A 20055-nucleotide genomic window follows, 5' to 3' on the forward strand; every position below is an offset into this window, starting at 1 on the left:
GAGAATTTAAAGTTCCAACTGAAAGTAACCTCATTTATATATGCTACTGTACACAAGAAGAAGTAAGAGAGAGAGAGAGTCGTATGTCTTTGGTCATTAAAAATATATACTTGTGTCCAAAGAAAAGATCTCAGCACACACGAGACGAGAGAAAGGGGTCGTCGATATGTCATCATCTCCTTAGAAATAAAAATGCTTGTGTCCAAAGAAGATCTCTCAGTACAAGAGAGAGAGAGAGAGAGAGAGAGAGAGAGAGAGAGAGAGAGAGAGGAATAATTTGAAGCTTTTTACTGCACTAAAGCATGTTTGACATACCAAAGATTTTGAAGCTTTCACCAAAGATAGTGAAAGGGAAAGGATGTATATAATTTACATGTACACAATACCATTAATATGAACTTAAACATTTTGAATCATGCGATAAAATACTATAAATTCATATCTCTATTCAAAATAGGAAACTTCACTGGATCAGCTTTCCTTTGACAACAACAAACCATCTTTGCATTTTAAAGCTGAACAAAGCTTCTTAGTGGCAAAGAAAATGGCCTATGAGATTAATTAGCTTTCAGTCCTATGAATCTTAATTCAACTGTTAATTAGCTTTTAGGTTTTCCAACATGCTTTATATCCCTCTAAATCCAATTTCTCATAGTAAAAATCCAAAAATCTCCATTGGCTAACTATACTCAACCATTAGTTAACCTGACTTTTTCTGTATGGATACCAAAGAGAAATATCAAAAACTATTAAGGTAAATATTTCGAGCTTTGAAAGAACAAAGATAAACTCCGTAAACACTATATAAGAAAGAGGTTAGCAATCCTTAATCCGCGTATGGTGACATCCATCTTGTTGCTCTTTCTAGAACAAACAAAGTAACGTAGCTTTTTTCCCTCATCATCATGTCACATCTTCTTTTTCCTCTCATGGCTGCAGTGCTTTATTGGGCCCGTTCCCTGTGTCTCCTGAGGAGTTCCCATTTCCTGTTGTCACTTTGCCAGGACAAGTGATTCCATGGAAGAAACAAGCACAGATGGAGGGAAGAAGAAAGCGATCCCCACTTTTGTTGCCATGCTCACCACAAGTGAGTGACAGCATATTTCCACACCCACTTAGGCTTGTTCTACCTAATATATATGGAATTGAAGGCATACAAACGCTCCCCTTCAGATGCTTTCTTCTGACTTGGCCTTGCATGGTCCATTAAAGCTTTGCATTATTTACATGAGACCAAAGGGTTGTAGATTTAGTCAACTCAACATTTTCTTTTACACCATATACCTTAAATAAAGCCTAAGCAAAAAATATTTTATAAATAGGATTTGAGACATGATTATGATAGCAAGAGAATGGCCAAAGGGCTTCAATGCCGATAAGACTCATCACCTCAAGTGATGATTCTTCCATGTAACTCATTGGAATCACACCATAAACTCATATGGATGGTGGATAAATAATATGAGTAAGAACGCTAATGCATGAAATATTAAGGTTATAAATATTTTATTTCATGCATTATCATTGCTACGATCGACGCATAACTTTCAACAAAAACACATACTAATGAATCCAATTGTAATGATGAAATAAATCAAGAAAGAATTTAAATATTACAGTAATAAACATTTTTATACGGTATATATTTATATAATTGTAAGGTTATGCAAATCCGTTGTAGTCTAGTTGGTTAGGATACTCGGCTCTCACCCGAGAGACCCGGGTTCGAGTCCCGGCAACGGAATCTAATTTTTCCATAATTTCATTTTCACTTTTCCCCCTTTTTGACCCTTTTATTTATTTTTTTGTTCCATTAAGCAAATACATATCTCGTACAAGTCCAATTTTCTGTAATATCCTACTATCTATCCACCTGATATATATATATATATATATATATATATATATATATATATATATATATATATATATATATATATATATATATATATATATATATGTGATAGAATGAAACCTTACACTTTGTTTTGCTATTCAATTGCCTTGATTTTGTTTTCTTGTAAAGCAAGCTTCTTCTTTCTTTTCAGCGAACCAATCCCAACTAAGCTCTAATCCCTCCAATAGGATGTGAATGCAATTTTTCTCAACATCTGAAACGAATCATGATGCATGAAATATCGTCTTTACTCTTCCTTGCCAAGGCTTCCGTCGTCAGACGCTTCGCTGCAGCCTGAGGATCCTTTATGGATTTTACGAGATCGACAGCTTCCTGATTGTTGATTACCTGAATAAGCGAAGAAAGGTTATAAAAGAAAAGAAAAAGTAAAGTGAAATTTGTCCATCATTACCCAATTGTCTAATAAGTCATGCAGGCAATGAATGCAATCTTCTTGAAAGAGAGAAAATGGAGAAGACATAACTGGGGAGATTCATCATATGCAGATAACAATGGCACCTAGATTATTACAATAGCCATTGCCAGAAAGGGGAAGAGTATGTATAGGATCCTCACCATGCTATGATCTCAGGCAGTAAACAAAACTGAACCCAGGTAGGGCATTTTTTCTTCTTACAATTTGGAAAACTATATAAAGCCAGAGGAGAGGGTTTCCAAACAAATTTTTTTAGCTTAATGCAGGAGAAGTTAAAGGATTTAGGACCACTGACCTTCCACAATCCATCACTCGCAAGTATAACAAACTCTGTAGTCGAGTCTATTGGGACATGTCTAACATCAGGTTCTGAACTTAAATGTGCCTTGAGGCTTTGGTCACCGAAAGCCCTTGCGACCGCAAGTTGGCCATTAACACGGGGAACATCACCTGATCATATCAAGAAGTTTCAGCCCACCCAACGGTCTAGTGCTGGTGACAGTCATTCATGTCAAGTAAAGTCTACAGCATCGAAAGGAAATCATTACCAGGAAAAATTGTTACGAAACCACCTTGCTTTTCGATCCTACTTCGCTCCACATGGGGCTCATGATCGACGGTGAGTTGCTTAGCAGCCCCTCTTTCAGACAAGACAGCTCTGGAGTCGCCTATGTTGGCTATCCACAGATCTTTGCCATCAACTACAATCACTGTGACTGCTGTTGAACCCCCAGGCCCCAAATGCTTTGAGTTTTCAAGAATAGCATTATTTGTGGAGCAGTAAGCATTCTTAATTGCCGATTTAGGATCGCTCCAAAACAAAGGCTGCAGCAATAACAAATGAGAATTATCATTCTGAAGAATTTGAAATTGTACAAATAGTGAAAAAGGCTCAACTTCAAGAATAATATTCACATGAAAGCAAAAACAGAAGAAATCTTGAGAGAAATAGTTAAGCCCTGAGAATTAAAAAAACAATTTGGTTATATTTATGATCCTTAAATATATATACTATGAACTTAAGGAGTCATGTTTACCTACATGACTGGTCTTCCTCTTCAACATCTTTTATCTCAGATTATAAAATGTAACAAGAAAAAGTAAAATAAAAGTGCCAACTAGAGGAATAAGGATGGTGGAAAAAGAATAATATATACCTCTTTTAGTATATTGTCAAAAAGGGTGGCTTGCAGGAAGCTTGGTACACTATCCCCAAAATGACCATCAAAAATAGCAAATAGGCCAAGCTCATGATTTTTTTCATATCTATATTTTGCCACATGGTAGTCTTCCATATCGTGACCTGATTTCCCTTTCACCAAGTGGAATCCATGAGATACTTTGGTACTTGACAACTTGCTCCGCCCTTTCCCAGTATCCGCAGATGACGTATTGAGGCATGCTGTGCTCTTCAGCAAATAAGATATGCAAAGTATGTGCAAGTAAGCATCAGTATGTGCTATTAAAGAAAAAATAGGGTTAAGAGCTGAAAGACAAAAGGCAAAATAGCAGTCCCAGTGACAAAACAATAATTTCCTTGGTTCTCAAAGGGGGCGATGGAATAAAAACTCAGAAATAAGAAAAATAACATTTGGCTGAAGAATGTAAAAAGATGATTTAACAAGTTAATTTAAACAGCTAAAAATATCCATGTTGGAGTCTTGAAAAACAACAGGGATATCCCATATTCTCTATGATGCTCAAAAAACAGCCCTTTAAGTTAGAAATCAAAAGAAGACAAACATGCTCATACCATTAATCATCCAGCAAGTACATTCGTAACTAAGAAACACTTGGGTATTCAAATATGCACAAGTATTTAGTGCATTTCGGCTAACATTTGTGCTCTAGGCATAAGCAAATGTAGGATCTATATATATATATATATATATCCCAAATTTATCACTTGATATTTGCCAAATTTTCAGCGTATGCTATACTTTATTTGCTTGCACAATCAACATTAACTTTGTTACCATCACCAACCCATAAGAATAACAATAACCAACAAGCAAGCAACTATTTTCAGGTTGGTCAAACAGAAGTTCAAGCTGCAAACATGTTGGGAAGAAAATGTTCATGGAAAGACTTTTATTTCATTTAGACTTTTAAGAAATGAGATAGCAACAACTTGTGTCATGTTCTCTGCCAGTTTTAGCACATGGAATGAAAGTGTTTCTTGGGACAACTAATTTCAGACATGATTAATTCATATGCAGGTCATAACCATTTCAGGCTGATTATGCGGTCTCTACACAACAACCAGTCGAACTTCCTTTATGTATAACTTCACAATCCTTGCATGTAATTTCTATTTACCTTTCTAGTGAGAAATAAAATCTATCAGGCCATGATTCTGTCCATTTGAATAAGCAATAGAATAATTATCTTTTTTCATTACAGTGAGCATTAACAACCATGAGACAATTATAATACCACCTTCTTTATTACGGTATCACATAGTGCCACCAGGAATTATTCTCTAGAAAAAGGTAGACCTAACAAGCTTTACTATAAGTAATTATGCGACACAACCCCAACAGACAAGCAGCACGAATTAAAATTCTGCTAAACTTGTATGCTTTAGAAGAAGGGTAGAAGCTACAAGCTTTACTATAAGAAGTGATGCATATGGTAAAGCCACACATAAGCAAGAGAACAATTCTCAGACCAGCCACCTGAAACAGGTACCATCCCTTTAAAATTCCTCTGAAATTTGAAACACACAAGACGGGTAACAGTAATAAGCTTTTTACTGCAAGAACTAATGCTTATCTTAAATGCACAAATAAGCCATGCGCCAATGGTACTCGACCCCAGTGGACAAGCGTGCTACATATACAATTAAGAGGTTCAGCGTCCCAAATCTCAGTCCTTGTGACACAAAAAAGGAGATGTTTTTGAAGTCCTCGATAAATAGATCAACTAATAATTTTGTCAAAAGACGAACCAAACATGATCATACTACGAACCGAAGAATTAGTTAGTATCAACAACTTCAATTTCTGATTCCTTTTAGAGGAAAGATAAAAATGGACTTCAACCATCTTCATAAAGTAACAAAGTAAGATTAACGAAGAGAAAGAAATTTATGATCGGATGATACAAACAAACTGCAGATATTCTTCCCAATTAACTATCCTGTCATAAATCGAACTAGTAATTTTCCTTCTATCTACAAAAGTGGATGTTTTTACATCCAATAAAACGTCAATCACGCCCCTTATGTCATCACGATCGAAGCCTCCGATCCATTAGTAACCATATCAACGAAAACCCTAAAACATTTCCCGATTCCATCAATATTCGATCCTACCGAACTAGAAACAATCAGCTACTCAGCTACATCTACTTTCCAGAAGCGAAAGAAACCGCAACGAAACGTCGGGAACACAAGGTGAGGGAAAGAGATTGCACCAACCTTGATGATGTTGATGAATTCGGACCTTTTCATGGCGCCGGGAGCAAAGCGCACATCCGACAGCCGAACCGAAGGAAACAATGGCGAACGGCGAGGGGGTTTTCGGATCAGAGGAAGACGAATGAGAACAGGACCGCCCCCTTCGAGCCCACAATAAATTCTACTACTCGCCTTCTTCGATCAACAACGACAGCGGCAAATCCAATATATCGTCATTCCCCCGATTCGTCGTCTGGCGATCCACGTCCGCGTCGCCGCGACATCTTTCCTGGAAGTTTCCTGCGCGGTCCTCATCCCCCTTTGACCATAGCGATCGAGAGCTATACACAAAACCAAACATCTAAAGGACCTTTTCGCATGATATCCATAATCGAATTTACACAAACGCCCTCCATAAAGCTAGAATTTCTACAGATTGACCGTGAAATCTCAAATTCGAATCTAAATAATGCTTAAATACTATCAACCAAAGACATGTTTTTAAGAAAATAGATATCAATATTTCCAAGGGGTGTATATAAAATTATGATTGATAATTGAATGATTGTATATTGTAAAATTATATTTTATTATTATTTTAGATGATTGTATGAAGTATGAGATTGCCACCCAAAAACAAATAAAAGAAAAGCAATCTTCATAATTATACTTCTTACAATGGACATTTAGGATCACAAATAAAAACAGCATCTTTAAAGGTGTTTTGAGGAAGCTTTCCTATGTTCATCAGGAGGGCATTGTGACTGATGAGAGTACAGTAGACCTGTTCGAAGTCTTCTCAAGATTCACATGGATCGAAGACTTGGATATGTCCAAGACACCTTTGTCTTCTTTTCCATGGTGTTGTCAGAATAATGTGATCTGAATCTTCTTCTTCTTCTTCTTCTGTTGAACGTGAGGATGATGACCGAGTCAACCAGCAAGCCTGTCTATGCGATTGGCTTTACCTTTTAGATTCTGCCTCTTAGTCAACGGTGCTAAGATTTCTTTCATGCCTCAGTTGATGCTGTAGTGTACATCACATCACTGCTATTCTTCCCATCTGATAGTGGTGCGGAACGAATGCATTGGTGACCAAATATCCAACCAGGAAACCCAAATAAACGGTGGACCAGATGGGCTCAGATCGATTCGAACCCAACCGGACCCAATTTAAACTATAAGCCGGTCTAACTAAACCACCATTGGTCTTTCTTTCTGCCCTCAGTCCTCTCATCTCTTGAACTTACCCGACGGCCTGCAACCCTACTGCTCGCGCGGGAAGTCGCTCGCGAGGCGGCCGGCGACCAGAAGGCAGTCCTCCCTCAGTAGAAACCTAATCCCAGTGAGGGGCTCCGGCTGGCGACTAGAAGGCGGTCCTCTGGCGATGCCACGCATCTCACCAGCGACGGTGCGATCTCTCTCTCTCTCTCTCAGAGACGCGCGCGAGCACCCACCACCTCTCCTTCCTGTTTCTTTGGAAAGATGTCAAAAAATGGATTGGAGTGGCTCGTGAATCAATGATCAAAAAGCGAATTTTTGAGCCTCTTCTGATTTTACCTCGTCTGCTAAAGAAGGCCCGTGTTTTCTTTTTCAGGCGATGATCAGAAATATTTTGAACACAATAAGGAAAGGAAGCCATGCGATGGATTATGGAGATAGGACTCTTTCATTCGTTTGTCGACGTGGTTTCCATGACGGAAAGGTGACATATTGGTGCAGAATTTTGTTCTTTCCCTTCTTTTACTTGGATTTTTGCCGTTTGTGCACAATGCACATGCTGTGATTGTTCTTTTTATTTCATGTCATGCATCGATTAAGACTGAAATTGGTGATTGTTCTTCTTCATTTCTTTTTGAGGTAAATATGTTATTGTACGTGCAATAAATTAATTTTTGTGGGATCTGTTATTATTGTTTTTAATTGAGATATGAAAGTTGAGTAATAGTGAAATGGGTTCGATCATGTACTTCAAAATGTCAGTAGGTAAAATCTATTAAAACTAAGCAATCAAGTATCTTTACTTACAAATGTTGGTTGATTTACATTGATTCGCTTGAGGACTCTATTAGCTTAAGGACTGGAATCATTCAACTGACTTGGTAGGTTGTTTAACAAATTAGTATGTTGTGATTACGGAAAGTTGGAACATATTATGAGTCAATTCTTGCAACAATAGAATATTTAACAAGCTATGTGGTCCTTATACCTGTAGTTATATAGTATGAACATGCTTCAAAACAAAATATTCTAGAGGAAATTTGGAACACATGACGGGCCAGTTCTTGCGACAAAATAGAATATTCTAGAGGAAATTTGAAACAATGCTTCTAAACAAATTTTATATAGTAATGAACATTTAATTGTTCAGTGATATTTACTCAAATGCTCAGAGGCAGTAATCTGGTATAGGAAGGAGCCAATTCATATTAAGAAATTCGCTCTCATAGCTATCCCGATTGAATTAAATATCTTAGTTTTCTATCATTAGCATTATACATATGGTTGACAAGGGAACTGCTCAGTTCACTTAAATGCATAAAATCTTGATTTTCCTGTAACCATCAGGATGGGCTGAACAATTGGAAAACCTCAACAGAAAACGAAAACATAGAGGCAAAAACATGAAAAAGGAAAATGGTAAAAGAGCAAAGAAGTTTGATGACAAGAAAAGATACATGGGGCAGGCAGGGCTAGAGCTATCTGAGGTCCATAGAAACAGGACTTGTGTTGATTATAATCCAAATCAGTGTATGACTAGTGTTGTCATATGAAGATCATTATCATTAACATCCTCCAAACCAAGTGAAGTCTTTGGAAAATATTGTTGTACATGATAGCATCTTTTTTCTTTTTTCCCTCTAGAATCTTACTTTGTCATACTTCTGGGCAAGGTTCAATATCTTGGTCCAAAGCCTTCTCTGTACCTCCAACCGATATTTGCAACTATGTTTTTAGAATAAAAAGTACGGATGCTGATTGGCTAACTAAATGTGAAGGGCTTTTAGTTCTTTGTTTGCAAGCATCCCTATCCCAAGTTGCTTATCTGTTTCAGAGATGCTTTAACTAACTTAGAGTTCTTGTTGAAGGAGTATCCTTTAAAGTCTTAATGGTGTTTTCACATGCTTTATAAAATTCCTAATTGTTCACTTCGCTAACTATTCAATGATACAATTTAAATTATTATTGTATCTTACCTCAGGTCCTCAGTGGCCCTAGAAGCTTCTTTGGTGTGGAAGATTTCTTGGATGATGACAACAGCAGACCATACACATACAAGAAGGAAAAGAGACCAAAGAGCCCACATAAACATATTTCATTCAAGCAGCGTACAATAGCTTATATGGAGCCCTTCTCACTCGATGTCTTCATATCCAAGCGGTTTGTCTCAGCTTCCGTCACCCATAGGGTGACATGCAAACAGGTCGCAGTTGCAGGAACTAACTCCAAGGATATAAAGGCAGTTTTAAAGTCCAGGTCTGATATACCTGCATGCTTAGCGGTTGGACGGTTCTTAGCAGAAAGGGCAAAAGAAGCTGATGTTTACACTTGTACTTACGCTCCCAGGGAAAGGGACAAGTTTGAAGGGAAAATAAGAGCTGTTGTTCAGTCTCTCATAGACAATGGAATCGACGTAAAAGTTTATCTTGATTGATATTTAATGTGCTTGAGAACTCGTTGATTGTTTCTTGGGTCAAAATTCCCTGAGTCTTAATTTATCTTTAACGAGAATTTGGAAGACCAATTTCTCTTCCATGTGTGTATTTAAGTGGATTAAGGTGAGGCGGAGAAAGTACCTCTCAGGGCTCAAAGTTGATGATATTATTGGGAGCAGATGAAGTGAGATACGATGATGGTGTGGACTATGATGATTGAGCTACTGAAGCTTAAGATATCAGAGGAAACTGAACCCTCATGATCAAAGTTTAGGTTCCTCCAATTCTTTCTTTTGTTGCCCAACATTTCTCATTCGAGTTATCTGGGATGAACATTGGAGAATGTTGTAACTGATTGTCTGATGTGTTTGATTTGCCACCAGTTCTTAACATTCAGAACTCAACCAGCGGAATTCCCATCTTGAATGTCACCAAAATTTGAATTTAATTCAGGTGTCTATTGTTCTTTTTGAATACATACCAAATCAGATATATGATAAGATCTGATCCATTGTTATATTCTACTTGGATACTACTTTCCTGCTTGGATTCATCATCAAAACTTTTCGGAAGGGCGTAAGTCAGTAAGAAATTTGACCTCAAAATCGGGGATCATAATGAAAAACATCCAATATAAATGAAAATTTACTTAATAGTCAATTTTTAAAACAAATTATATCATTTCATTTTTGGGCCAAATAAATATTGATGCACAGATAATACATGTATCAAAGCAATGTGGATCAACTTGCAAATATAAGACAACGACAGGTACAGCTAAATAGACAAACAGACATCATTGTTGATGCATGGATTCCCTTCTTAGAGATATGTTGCCATGGATTAAAACTCTTCAGTGCAGTATTTGATATTATATCTATCTGTAAGACTTGCATCAATATGGGTATCACAATGTCCAAGAATGCAACAGTGAACTTAAGGAGACAGCAGCTTTTGAAAGTAGTAAATTGTAACTAGGAGAAAGAAGCCACCTATACCTAAACCGGCAAATAAGATTAACCAACGATACCACCTAAATGCCTTTAACACCTCCAATTATCATCATCACACTTTTCTTTTGTAATATAAGTCTTGGAACATATTAGCCATAACAACATGGTTCATAAATAGCACAGCTTGAATGGGAAGTTTGCCGGTGTCAGAACATCATCTGCCTTCCTATATTTTGATCATCAGCAGTCTATGGAAATATTGCCAGCTTCAGTCTAACAGTCAGAAGCATTCTGTTCTGGAGAAGAAATGAGTTCTAGTTCCTTGGATGTAGGTTCATCATCTTCATAATCGCCAAATTCACCATCACCACCACCCAATACATTTTGGTTAACGTCTACATTGTTAACTTGCTTCACAAACTGGCCTCGAACTCTTGGTCTTTTCTCTGCGAGGCGTTTTCGATTTACATACCTAATTTTCTTATCAAAACATCTATCCTTTCTTTTCTGCCTGAACTTGACGAGTGCCGCTGCTCTTTTTTCGATCCGACCAGGTTTCACTTCGAGCACAGACGGGGTGGTCATTGATGAAGACAAATTTGGTGCAGCCACATGACCCGATTGCATATTTATGCCGAATGTCTGATAAGGGAATGATGGTATCAGAGGCATACGAGGAACAACACCGTAGTGAGGCAGCAAGGCTGGTGCAGGGTGTGCTTGCACATCATTCAAGCTACCCTGAAACAACTGCCCATGTGAACATAATATGTTCTGATCCATCACACCCGGATAATAAAATGGCAAAGAAAAGATAGGTGGGATGCCAGATCCATCACTCAGAACCTCATTCCTCAACTGTGGCTGCTGCTCAGTAGAAGAAGACCCACATAATGTGGGAAACTCTGGTGGTGTTTGGAAGTCCTTCATATTGCATATATTCTTACTGGTTGGAGTCCCATTTCCACCAATATAGCTTTCTGGCACCAATTTGCTGTTGCATTGTGCTGTATCACCCACTGCAAGAGAGCTTTCTTCACGATTTGAGGGTTCTGATGGAGCAGAATTCACATCAACATCAATACATGGCATTCTGCTTGATGCACTTGACTTGACATATGTCAAGAAGGCAGAAGAACCACCAACCTTCAACTCAGTCTTCTTTGGCAATGAAAATATTCCCCCTGCAAATAATGGTAAAAAGAATTAGTTTCTCAAGACTGGAGAAAACAAGCCTACAGAAAAAGAAAAACAAAAAGGCTTAGAAACTAAAACAAGTCATGACTACAGAAACACAGGCATATTTACCTGCCCGATCACCATCCCTTGGAATATTTTGTACATCTCCCAAAAGATTATTACAGACAGGCTCCACAGGAGACACATTGGACTGGACAATACAAGATAAATCAATATCAATCCACAAAGCTTATACTATTTGATTTACAGAAGGAAAATTATGATTAGTGATTTATTATTGCAAGAACCTAGGTTCATGTAGATACAATAATCATAATTAACTATAAGAAATATGCGACAATAGATACTGTTGATTAGGTGAATTTAAAAGAACATCCGATGAGCCTCTTTGCTGGTTTCTTAATCAACAAGCATACTTCAATAACAACTAACAAGCTCCCCAGTGATCTTACCTCAGTTTCAGGAAGATTTGACAAGTTCAATTCTGGATTTGTACCCATACTGGGTTTTTCATCTGTGTCATCCGAGAGAAGAGTTATACTATTTGTGTTGGCATCACTAGGGTCTGAGAAAATTATCTCAAAATCATGTCTGAAGACATCCTTCTCTGTCAGGCCAAGCTGGTAGAACAAAATACATGAACAAATTTTACTCCTGATTGTCGTAGTAATTACATGCATCACACATCAAAAGAATGATACGAAAAGGGGGTAGCTCATGTCAAGCAGTACCATGCGTCTTCTTCTCCACATGTGGGTCCAAAGGTTCAGCAACTCATTCGTGCGCAGTGGCTTCATAAGATAATCAGCTGCCCCAAGTCGCAAACACTTCACGACAACTGAAACCTCATCTTGCGCAGACATTACTGGGGAAGGAACAGGAAGCAAGCAACAAGACTTTTTACTTGATTTCCGACAAAAGGGGAAGAAGCAATAATGAAGAACTGGGTAAGCTCACTTATTATAGGAATGCGCCTCAAATCCTTATTTCTTGCAATATACTTCAGCATCTTCAATCCTTTGGCCATTGGAAGCTCGACCTCTGCAAGAATGATGTCGATTTCTGATCCTTGGGCATTAAGCACATCAATCACCTGTCTGGCAGACCTCGCTGAAGTTACTGAAACATGACAAGTACAATCAGCTGAATGTTGTCCACTAAAAAACTTGTGAAGACAATGGTACCATCTAGTCTATCGGATTTCAGAAACACTGCCATAACAAACAAAACATGGTACCCTATAAATTATCATAAACATTACCACAAGTAAGGAGCGAGACCAATACAGGCACCAAGGTGTTTAACCATTAGGTGACTAAGAAAAAGAAAAAGAAAATATTGACTCATACTACCACCAAAACAAACAAGAAAAGAAATCAGGGCATTAGCAACAAACTAGTACAAATATTTTCTATTTTTTTCGTAGATACATAGATATATTGGAGTACTGATGCATGATTACTTGCTAATCAATTGAAGAGTAGAGTAAACGCCACCAATTGAAGAAATAATATACGCACAGTTATTCCAAAAAAAAAAAAAAACCTTTTTTCCTTTTCTTTTCGTGAATAACGGGCTTTGATTGTAGAATTAGCTGTCCTTTCTGATTCTTAATTGCGATCAAATAAAAGTTTTGATGACAAAACCTGAAGCTGCCTATATGTTCGCATGTGCTGAACAGGAGGGAAATACCTTGGTAGGAGCACTTAAGGAGGAGCTGAAGAATCTCCTGCGAGCTCTTGGGATCGTTGTCGCAAAGCAGAATCCTAACCTTGCTCCGGTCAAAGAACCGTTGGCCGGCGGCATCACCGCCGCCGCCACCGTCCCCTTCATTAAGGCATCTCCACCCCTCGTCTTCGTCCTCCTCGACCCTCTCTCGCCCCATCCCCACCACCACCACTACGGAATCCCTCTACTATCGCCCCATCCCTTCACCAAATCCGAACGATAACCCCACCAAAAGAAATTCCAAGAAAAAGAAAGACGATGATATGGCGTTAACAACAACAAGAAAGAGAAGAATCACAAGGGGGAAAAGGTGGCGATCGATCTCCACATAGGCCACTCCAATCTCCTCCACCCCCTCCTCCTCTCTCTCTCTTTCTCTTTGTTTTGATTCATCTCCATGATCCACATCCTAAAGATCTACATCCCGAGGGCGCAGACAGGGACCCGCGCTAACGTGCGCCGGCGTGCGCACCGTAGGTCGCCGAGGCTCGAAACATGATTGGAGGGAGCAAGCGGACCCCAAAGGCGCGCATAAAGCAGCAGAAAAGTGCGAGCAAAAGTGCGGACGTGTCCGGTTATGAGGCGTGTGATGAAGGACGCGCCACGTCGCCTCAACGCGGGAAGATAGAGCTCGGTCCGCTCAGGCCACAGACGGAGGAATGATCCAAGAGTTAGCCAACCCTAATTGTCTACCCGTTACCTGGCTGGATGACCCGATGGCCCCACAGGACCCGAGGAGAAAATCGATGCAAGAATATCTTTCCACGTACCCGCGAGTCGTACCTTCCCGGGCCCACACAAGTAAGCCAGCAAGCGGTAGGGAAAAGCACTGCGACCCACACCCGTACGCACGATAGGCATACATTCTACGTCGACGTCTCCCAGTGGCTTCTGCCGTAGAATATTCCTCTTCCGGTTCCTTTTGTATCATACGCTCTGAGTAACGTTTAGATTGTGGGGCCCGTTGTAATCTTTCTTCATGTCCAATCACTGCGCGCCTTTGCGGATAAGGCAGAAATGGGTATCAAAAGGTGGAATTCACTTTAAGTACACGTAAAAATCTCTTAACGCGTGATCAAAACACTTATACCCGCGTCCCCGTTTCGTCACTGCATCGCCAGGCAAGATGTGGGTCCCTATCGTTATCTCGTTTCTTGTCCAATCCCAGCGCGCCTCGACAGATTAGGCAGAATGGGTACCGACATGTGGAAGTCTCTTCGGTGCGCTTAAAATCCCTCTACCCATTACTCGGAAAACTCATCTTATTCGAATATATATATATATATATATATATATATATATATATATATATATATATATATATTCAATAATTAATGCACATTAGAGGGGATTAAAACTCAAGGAAGCAGGTTTTTTGGGATAAAAGATAATTACAAAAAATAAACAAAAAATCATATCCATTGGGAATTGCATATCGGACCAAAATATAATTATCATATAAATCATGAAGTAGATGATCCATGTAAAACCATTTAGAAGGCCACAAAACAATATAAACAATATAAAATCGCCGGTCTATGACAGACATTACCAAAGTAACACCCAGGCCACCTACAAAAGCATCTATTTACGGGCTTAAACTCTTACACCCAAAGGCACTAATCAAAACTTCAAGATGGTATTATAAATTTCAGGCAACAGTATCTGTATTTTGCAGCAACATTCTATTAGATTTTATAGCTCAATTAACTTAAGATAAGATATATTAAGGAGCTCGATTGAATCCTAATTAAAGTTAATGATCAATAGAATTCAATATCTTAGAAAATCTTCCGAGATAACCTTGAAGAAAGTTCTCACCTATGTGATGACTCACGTTATCAATAGAATTGAGATCTCTCTCACCTCCTTGATTGGTTCCTATTCATCAATCATAGTCATCATGTGAAAAGTTAGGAAAGGAAAGTCTAACTTTCCTACGAGTCTCTGAGTGTTTTTGAAGATGTTGAAGGTATTGATTATGTATGATATTAAAGGTAGGCACGATCTATTTTTGATTTATGATACTAGATTTTAACCTTGACATTAAAATTTTTAGCTGATTCTAACACTTTCCTGATGCATGCTGACTACTGTTCTTTTTTTCTACTTTACTGCTTATGAGAAGTTGCTGATCATTCTTTTGTTATGAATATATGCGAATTTAGATTATTTGTTCTAACATGTTTTCTGACAATACAAATGATCTCTAAGCATGCACTGCAGTTTCATGATTAGCTGATATGTTACGGGTATGTTGTTCTTCTTTTTTTTGTGGTATCTTCTAAAGATCACACTGCACTCTGAAGGTGATGGACTATAGGATTCATTTGAGTGTAGATGTTTGAATAACCTGCCTCTTGACACTTTTGATTTTTTAAAATCATGAGAGTTCTCAAGAAATCCATACGAATTTTATCTTTTTTTGAGTTAGATTTGCAATATTAAAAGATCACACTGCAATCTGGAAGTGATGGATACTAGGATTCATCTAATTGTAGATGTTTGACTGCTCTCAAAAGGAGCCATATGAGCTGACCGGTTTCTAAGTTAGGTTTGCATGTCATGGAAAGTTGTAGTCTTATGCTCATTCATTTGATGCCGTACGTATGTGCTCCTCGTCTTGATCACTGAATCAATCTATGTAAACTGATGTATCGAAGATGAAGTGCCTTTCAATGGATGTAGATCTTAGTTTCAGTACTTCACCTGAAATGGCAAGCTGTAGAAAGATCTCTCAAACATTGAAGACTCTCACAAGGCGTTCTATTAGACATCCAATCCAGTCCAGTAAACTTCCGCAGTGTTTCTCGACCTTCTACTTTGCAGAATGCCTAACAAAGCCCTGCTTCTTCATACGTACATATGTGTTCATTATCCTCAGAAGGAGACATATTTCAGCAGTGTTTGTGCTAATCCTCAACATAATCCTTATTCAAAACCACGATTTTGTATGAGCTATATATGTGTCACTCATTGTGGGCTGAGATGTAGAGAGCTTACATGCCTGCCTTCACAGGCCCGGTGGTGATCTCAGACTCCAGCTCAAGTGAAGTCATGAACTCCAATACCCAGCCATGAGAAAGTAGAGCAGCTTCAGTTAAAGGATTAAGCAATCCTATTGGACTGCAAATTCCAATCTAATCAGCTTGAGAGTTGTTTAAGTCCCTCCATCTAGCTCAACAAACAGAACCAACCTAAATCTTCATGTCTTCAAGCTTTCTACTGTGGATTAGTGTTGTATTCAGATAAACCATTGGATTAGGCTTGATCAGAGGTTCGATAATCCGCGCGCAACATCATGTTTAATTTGTACCATGTTCTGTAATCCTTTAGGAAAACCCTGAGCATTATAGCAGACATGGTTTCAGGAATTCACCTATCATTAGGAAGTCTTGGTAATTATGATTACAAGAGAATCATTCACCACATAGGTGGCTCAATCATTGGCAAGGACAATGAGAAGGCATTTGATTGTGTTCAAGCACACCCCAACACTTATGGATGCTACGGGAGAATCCATCAGGTCATGCACGCCACTCAAATTCCTTCATCTGGCTCCCATTCGGCACCAGCTTCTCAACACGGCAAAAGGCCAAAGATTCCTTCCAATCTCGTGGTGATGAGGATGATCCTTCAGGTGAGACATGGTATCGATTACTTAGCTTTGACGTTGCACTAGCAGTCATTTCCACAATTAGATACCGACCAGGAGCTGTCAGTTCATGATATCAATCAATCCAAGTGCGCGTTCCACACATGAAGAACACCGCAATTGGGATGGAAGTGGAATTGATGAGTCCACTGCAGACTGTTCAAAGCAAGAAAATATCTTCAAGGATTTCAGGCATGATAAAAGTTAATCAAATCTGATCAATACTAGAATAAGGGTAATGTTTGTTTTATCATTTTGTTTTCTACAGCCTATCATTGCAACAAATCTATCTATATATATAGAACAAACCCTCAGTCTAGATTGTGACTGAGGGTTGGCACCTTATCGGTATCTCTTCCTACCCTTATCAACTAGTCCTTTCATTCAGACACATGTGGGGTATCTAACAAGCTGCAGACTAGTTAGCTTTACCAGTTCGCATCGTTCTGGCCATGCTGCAAGACCAAGTGTCTTGTCGATTTGTATGTTTTCGTTGGACTCTGATTCCTTCGTACATCATTCTGGACTGATCTTTTTGGGCAGCAAAATAGTTTCGTTTTCTTGTAGGGTTTAGATATGTTTGAAGAAGAGAACTAGAAATGATTCCAGCTTCATGATCTTCTTGAAACCTTGCAAGAACTCAGCCAGGTAAATTCCTGCTGACAGACTGGTGCAGCATTGCTGAACAAAGTGAACCCTATCTAATGGCTCAGCTGGAGGAGCCTAACAGTTTCTTGGACACCGGACTCGTTTTCCAGTATACACTTATTCTTGCTTAATCGTCAGCTATCTACATCAGAACCCTATCAATGACAACCTTTTCTGCACTATGGTCGGAGATCGAAAGTTTGTCTAAGGTGGAATAGTCACAAAGACACCATGTACAGTGCACTGCATGCAGAATCCAACCATAAACCCCTGTTGGATCTCTCCAATCCTAAGCGTTGGTGATGTTTTAGTATTGCTGAGGAGATGCACGCTTGACATTATGGAGGTCCACTCATCGAAGCTTGAACGCTACATCCACTAAGGTAGTGAAGTACAACACCATGGGGGATGTGGAATGTGACATCTTCACTGAGGCCCTCATTCGACATGTTTCCGAGACCTTTTCCAGTTCTCTGATGCCATCCCACCATCTCTCAACTCGAACAAGGGTTGGATTTCCTAGAACAAATGTTGTTGTTGTTGATGTTATCATCCATCATCCATCCTCGCAGTCGATGAATGCCGTTTATAAGTTTTTTCACATGATTGGTCATAATGTCAGCTTTGCATCATTCTCCCATTGCTTTGGTTCTCTGAGTCAGGACAGCGACCGAAGCAAAGAGATCATCCAACCAAAGATATGGCCCATGCAACGCTGATGCATCGATAAATATTGGGATGAGCAAAATTGCATGACACGTAGGAAGGCAACTTGGAGAAACAATGAGACATCATGTCTTGATGGCATTGGACCGTAGAAGGCATACATTAGCAAAATGCAAGAAGAACACAAAAAAGAAAATAAACAGAGAGTATATAATTATGATTTGATAGGTCAAGGTAGGGTAGGGTAGGTTAGGTTAAAGCCGACACACATTATGACCAGCTGTGGAGTAGGGTGAACCTTTGAATCCAAGTGTTGCTGATGACAACAAAAATGATCATTAGCAACAACAAAAGGAAAGCTAAAATTTGTCCATGGGGGGTTTTAACATGAAGCATTTTGTCATCAGAGCTATTTATCACCAAATAATCTCTTCCAGCAACACAAATAGTTGTCACTCTTTTTCTCAGAGCTTGTCACATTTTCATGATGTGGTCACTTTGTAAATTGCTCCACTTAGAACATGCTTGCAGGCATTTCTCAACAAAGAAGTATAGAATTAGAAATTGTATGTATGTGATGAGTGATGAATGCACCAGAGTGAGTATTTAAGCAGCACTTTTGAGAGGCCTGGATCATCATCAGCACCACTATAGTGGGGTTCCATTAACCTTTTCCACTTAGCCCAAGATAACTTAGTTTAGGCATCTAACTAAGACAGAGACCCACAGCTCTCAAACATCATCTCCTTTGAACAAAGTGGTTCTTGCAAGTGGCCATTATTGAAACACACCATCAGATGCATCATGTTTGTAGCTACTCTACGCAAACTATTACATATGGTTACAACTGATCTTGTTCTTGATTCTGCCAACCCTTTTGCAAGATGATGCTTATAGCCATTTTGGGGATCCTTGTTGTCATGGAAACCTTTTGATATCGTCATTATATCTCTTGTTCTTTGTGAAAATGTCAGCAAATCTGTTCTTTCTCTCTCTTGGTTTCAGAAACCAAAGCCTTAAAATCTAGAAAATATGATTAACGAATTGGTTTCTTCTTTCTTGGTTTCACAAATCACACTGCATGCAGAGAAGTCAAGTAGCTTGAAGTTGCTGCAGAACTATATATAGATAAATATAGCTCACTGTAAAGATATGGTTGTTGATCTTTCTACATTGGCAGGCTACTCTTTCATCGCATTTGTGGGGGTATGAATCGATATTGTTTTGTAATCCTTGGGTTTAGTGATGATGGTGAGTCTACCAATCCAAATTTTGGTAAGTCTTGGTCTGTGTTCAGGAAGAAAAATAATTAGATATCTGTTCTCTTTCTGTGCCTTTAATGAACATATTCACTTTCTGCATTGGTGAAAGGAGCTGAGAGACTCTCACATGAAGTTGATCTCAGTATCTTTTTGATGCATAAACAAAGTTTGCCATCATACTAGCAGTGTACTATGTTAAACATCATACGACATCCAACCACTTGATCAAAGTCGATCGTCCCAACTACATCATGCAAACAACTCCATGAGACTTGTTGGTGAAGGTTGTCTATGGCAGGCCGATCAACATATTCCCAAAACACTGAGACTTATGGTAGCTTAGGAACGGATCAGGTGCCATTCTTTGTTTGAGATGAACTTTCAATTTGATCCTCGGTGAAGGTGTTTCCTCCTGGTTCTAAATGGGTAGATATCCGCAGGCCTCTGTCTCAATCAATTCCAAGTTGGTAAGTTTGGTGGGCGACTGTGTCTTGGAGACATAGCGAAGATAAATGAGAGATTGGTGGGGGTGACATGGGGGCCTCCCACCATGG

At 38.9% G+C, this 20055-nt stretch overlaps 3 protein-coding genes and 1 non-coding gene across 5 annotated transcripts; 2 read left to right on the forward strand and 2 right to left on the reverse strand.

Moving 5' to 3' along the window:
• Nucleotides 1-1567: 1567 nt before the first annotated feature.
• Nucleotides 1568-6051, reverse strand: LOC135631304 (probable protein phosphatase 2C 44). Of its 2 annotated transcripts, none has more exons than XM_065138863.1 (5): nucleotides 5755-6051; nucleotides 3491-3735; nucleotides 2882-3158; nucleotides 2629-2783; nucleotides 1568-2245 (listed from the first exon to the last, which is right to left on the reverse strand). In XM_065138863.1, the coding sequence occupies exons 2-5, from the start codon at nucleotides 3626-3628 to the stop codon at nucleotides 2105-2107; spliced, it is 711 nt and encodes a 236-aa protein (XP_064994935.1). In that variant the 5' UTR covers nucleotides 3629-3735; nucleotides 5755-6051; the 3' UTR covers nucleotides 1568-2104. The 2 variants fall into 2 exon arrangements, with proteins under 2 accessions (XP_064994935.1, XP_064994934.1); XM_065138862.1 differs by having other exon boundaries at nucleotides 3491-3742; nucleotides 5755-6050.
• Nucleotides 1672-1744, forward strand: TRNAE-CUC (transfer RNA glutamic acid (anticodon CUC)). Its single transcript has one exon. It is a non-coding gene; the product is annotated as a tRNA-Glu (tRNA).
• An 891-nt stretch (nucleotides 6052-6942) lies between the features above and the next one.
• LOC135630985 (uncharacterized) lies at nucleotides 6943-9465 on the forward strand. The gene is made up of 3 exons (XM_065138335.1): nucleotides 6943-7144; nucleotides 7331-7438; nucleotides 8936-9465. The coding sequence occupies exons 1-3, from the start codon at nucleotides 7121-7123 to the stop codon at nucleotides 9386-9388; spliced, it is 585 nt and encodes a 194-aa protein (XP_064994407.1). The 5' UTR covers nucleotides 6943-7120; the 3' UTR covers nucleotides 9389-9465.
• A 763-nt stretch (nucleotides 9466-10228) lies between these two features.
• On the reverse strand, nucleotides 10229-13760 carry LOC103972036 (two-component response regulator-like PRR1). The gene is made up of 6 exons (XM_009386233.3): nucleotides 13235-13760; nucleotides 12500-12661; nucleotides 12274-12407; nucleotides 11995-12162; nucleotides 11651-11732; nucleotides 10229-11526 (listed from the first exon to the last, which is right to left on the reverse strand). Exons 1-6 carry the CDS (start codon nucleotides 13425-13427, stop codon nucleotides 10616-10618), a joined length of 1650 nt encoding a protein of 549 aa, XP_009384508.2. The 5' UTR covers nucleotides 13428-13760; the 3' UTR covers nucleotides 10229-10615.
• Between the last annotated feature and the right edge of the window lie 6295 nt (nucleotides 13761-20055).

This window comes from Musa acuminata, chromosome BXJ3-2 (assembly GCF_036884655.1).
Source record: "Musa acuminata AAA Group cultivar baxijiao chromosome BXJ3-2, Cavendish_Baxijiao_AAA, whole genome shotgun sequence".
NCBI classification, from domain to species: domain Eukaryota; kingdom Viridiplantae; phylum Streptophyta; class Magnoliopsida; order Zingiberales; family Musaceae; genus Musa; species Musa acuminata.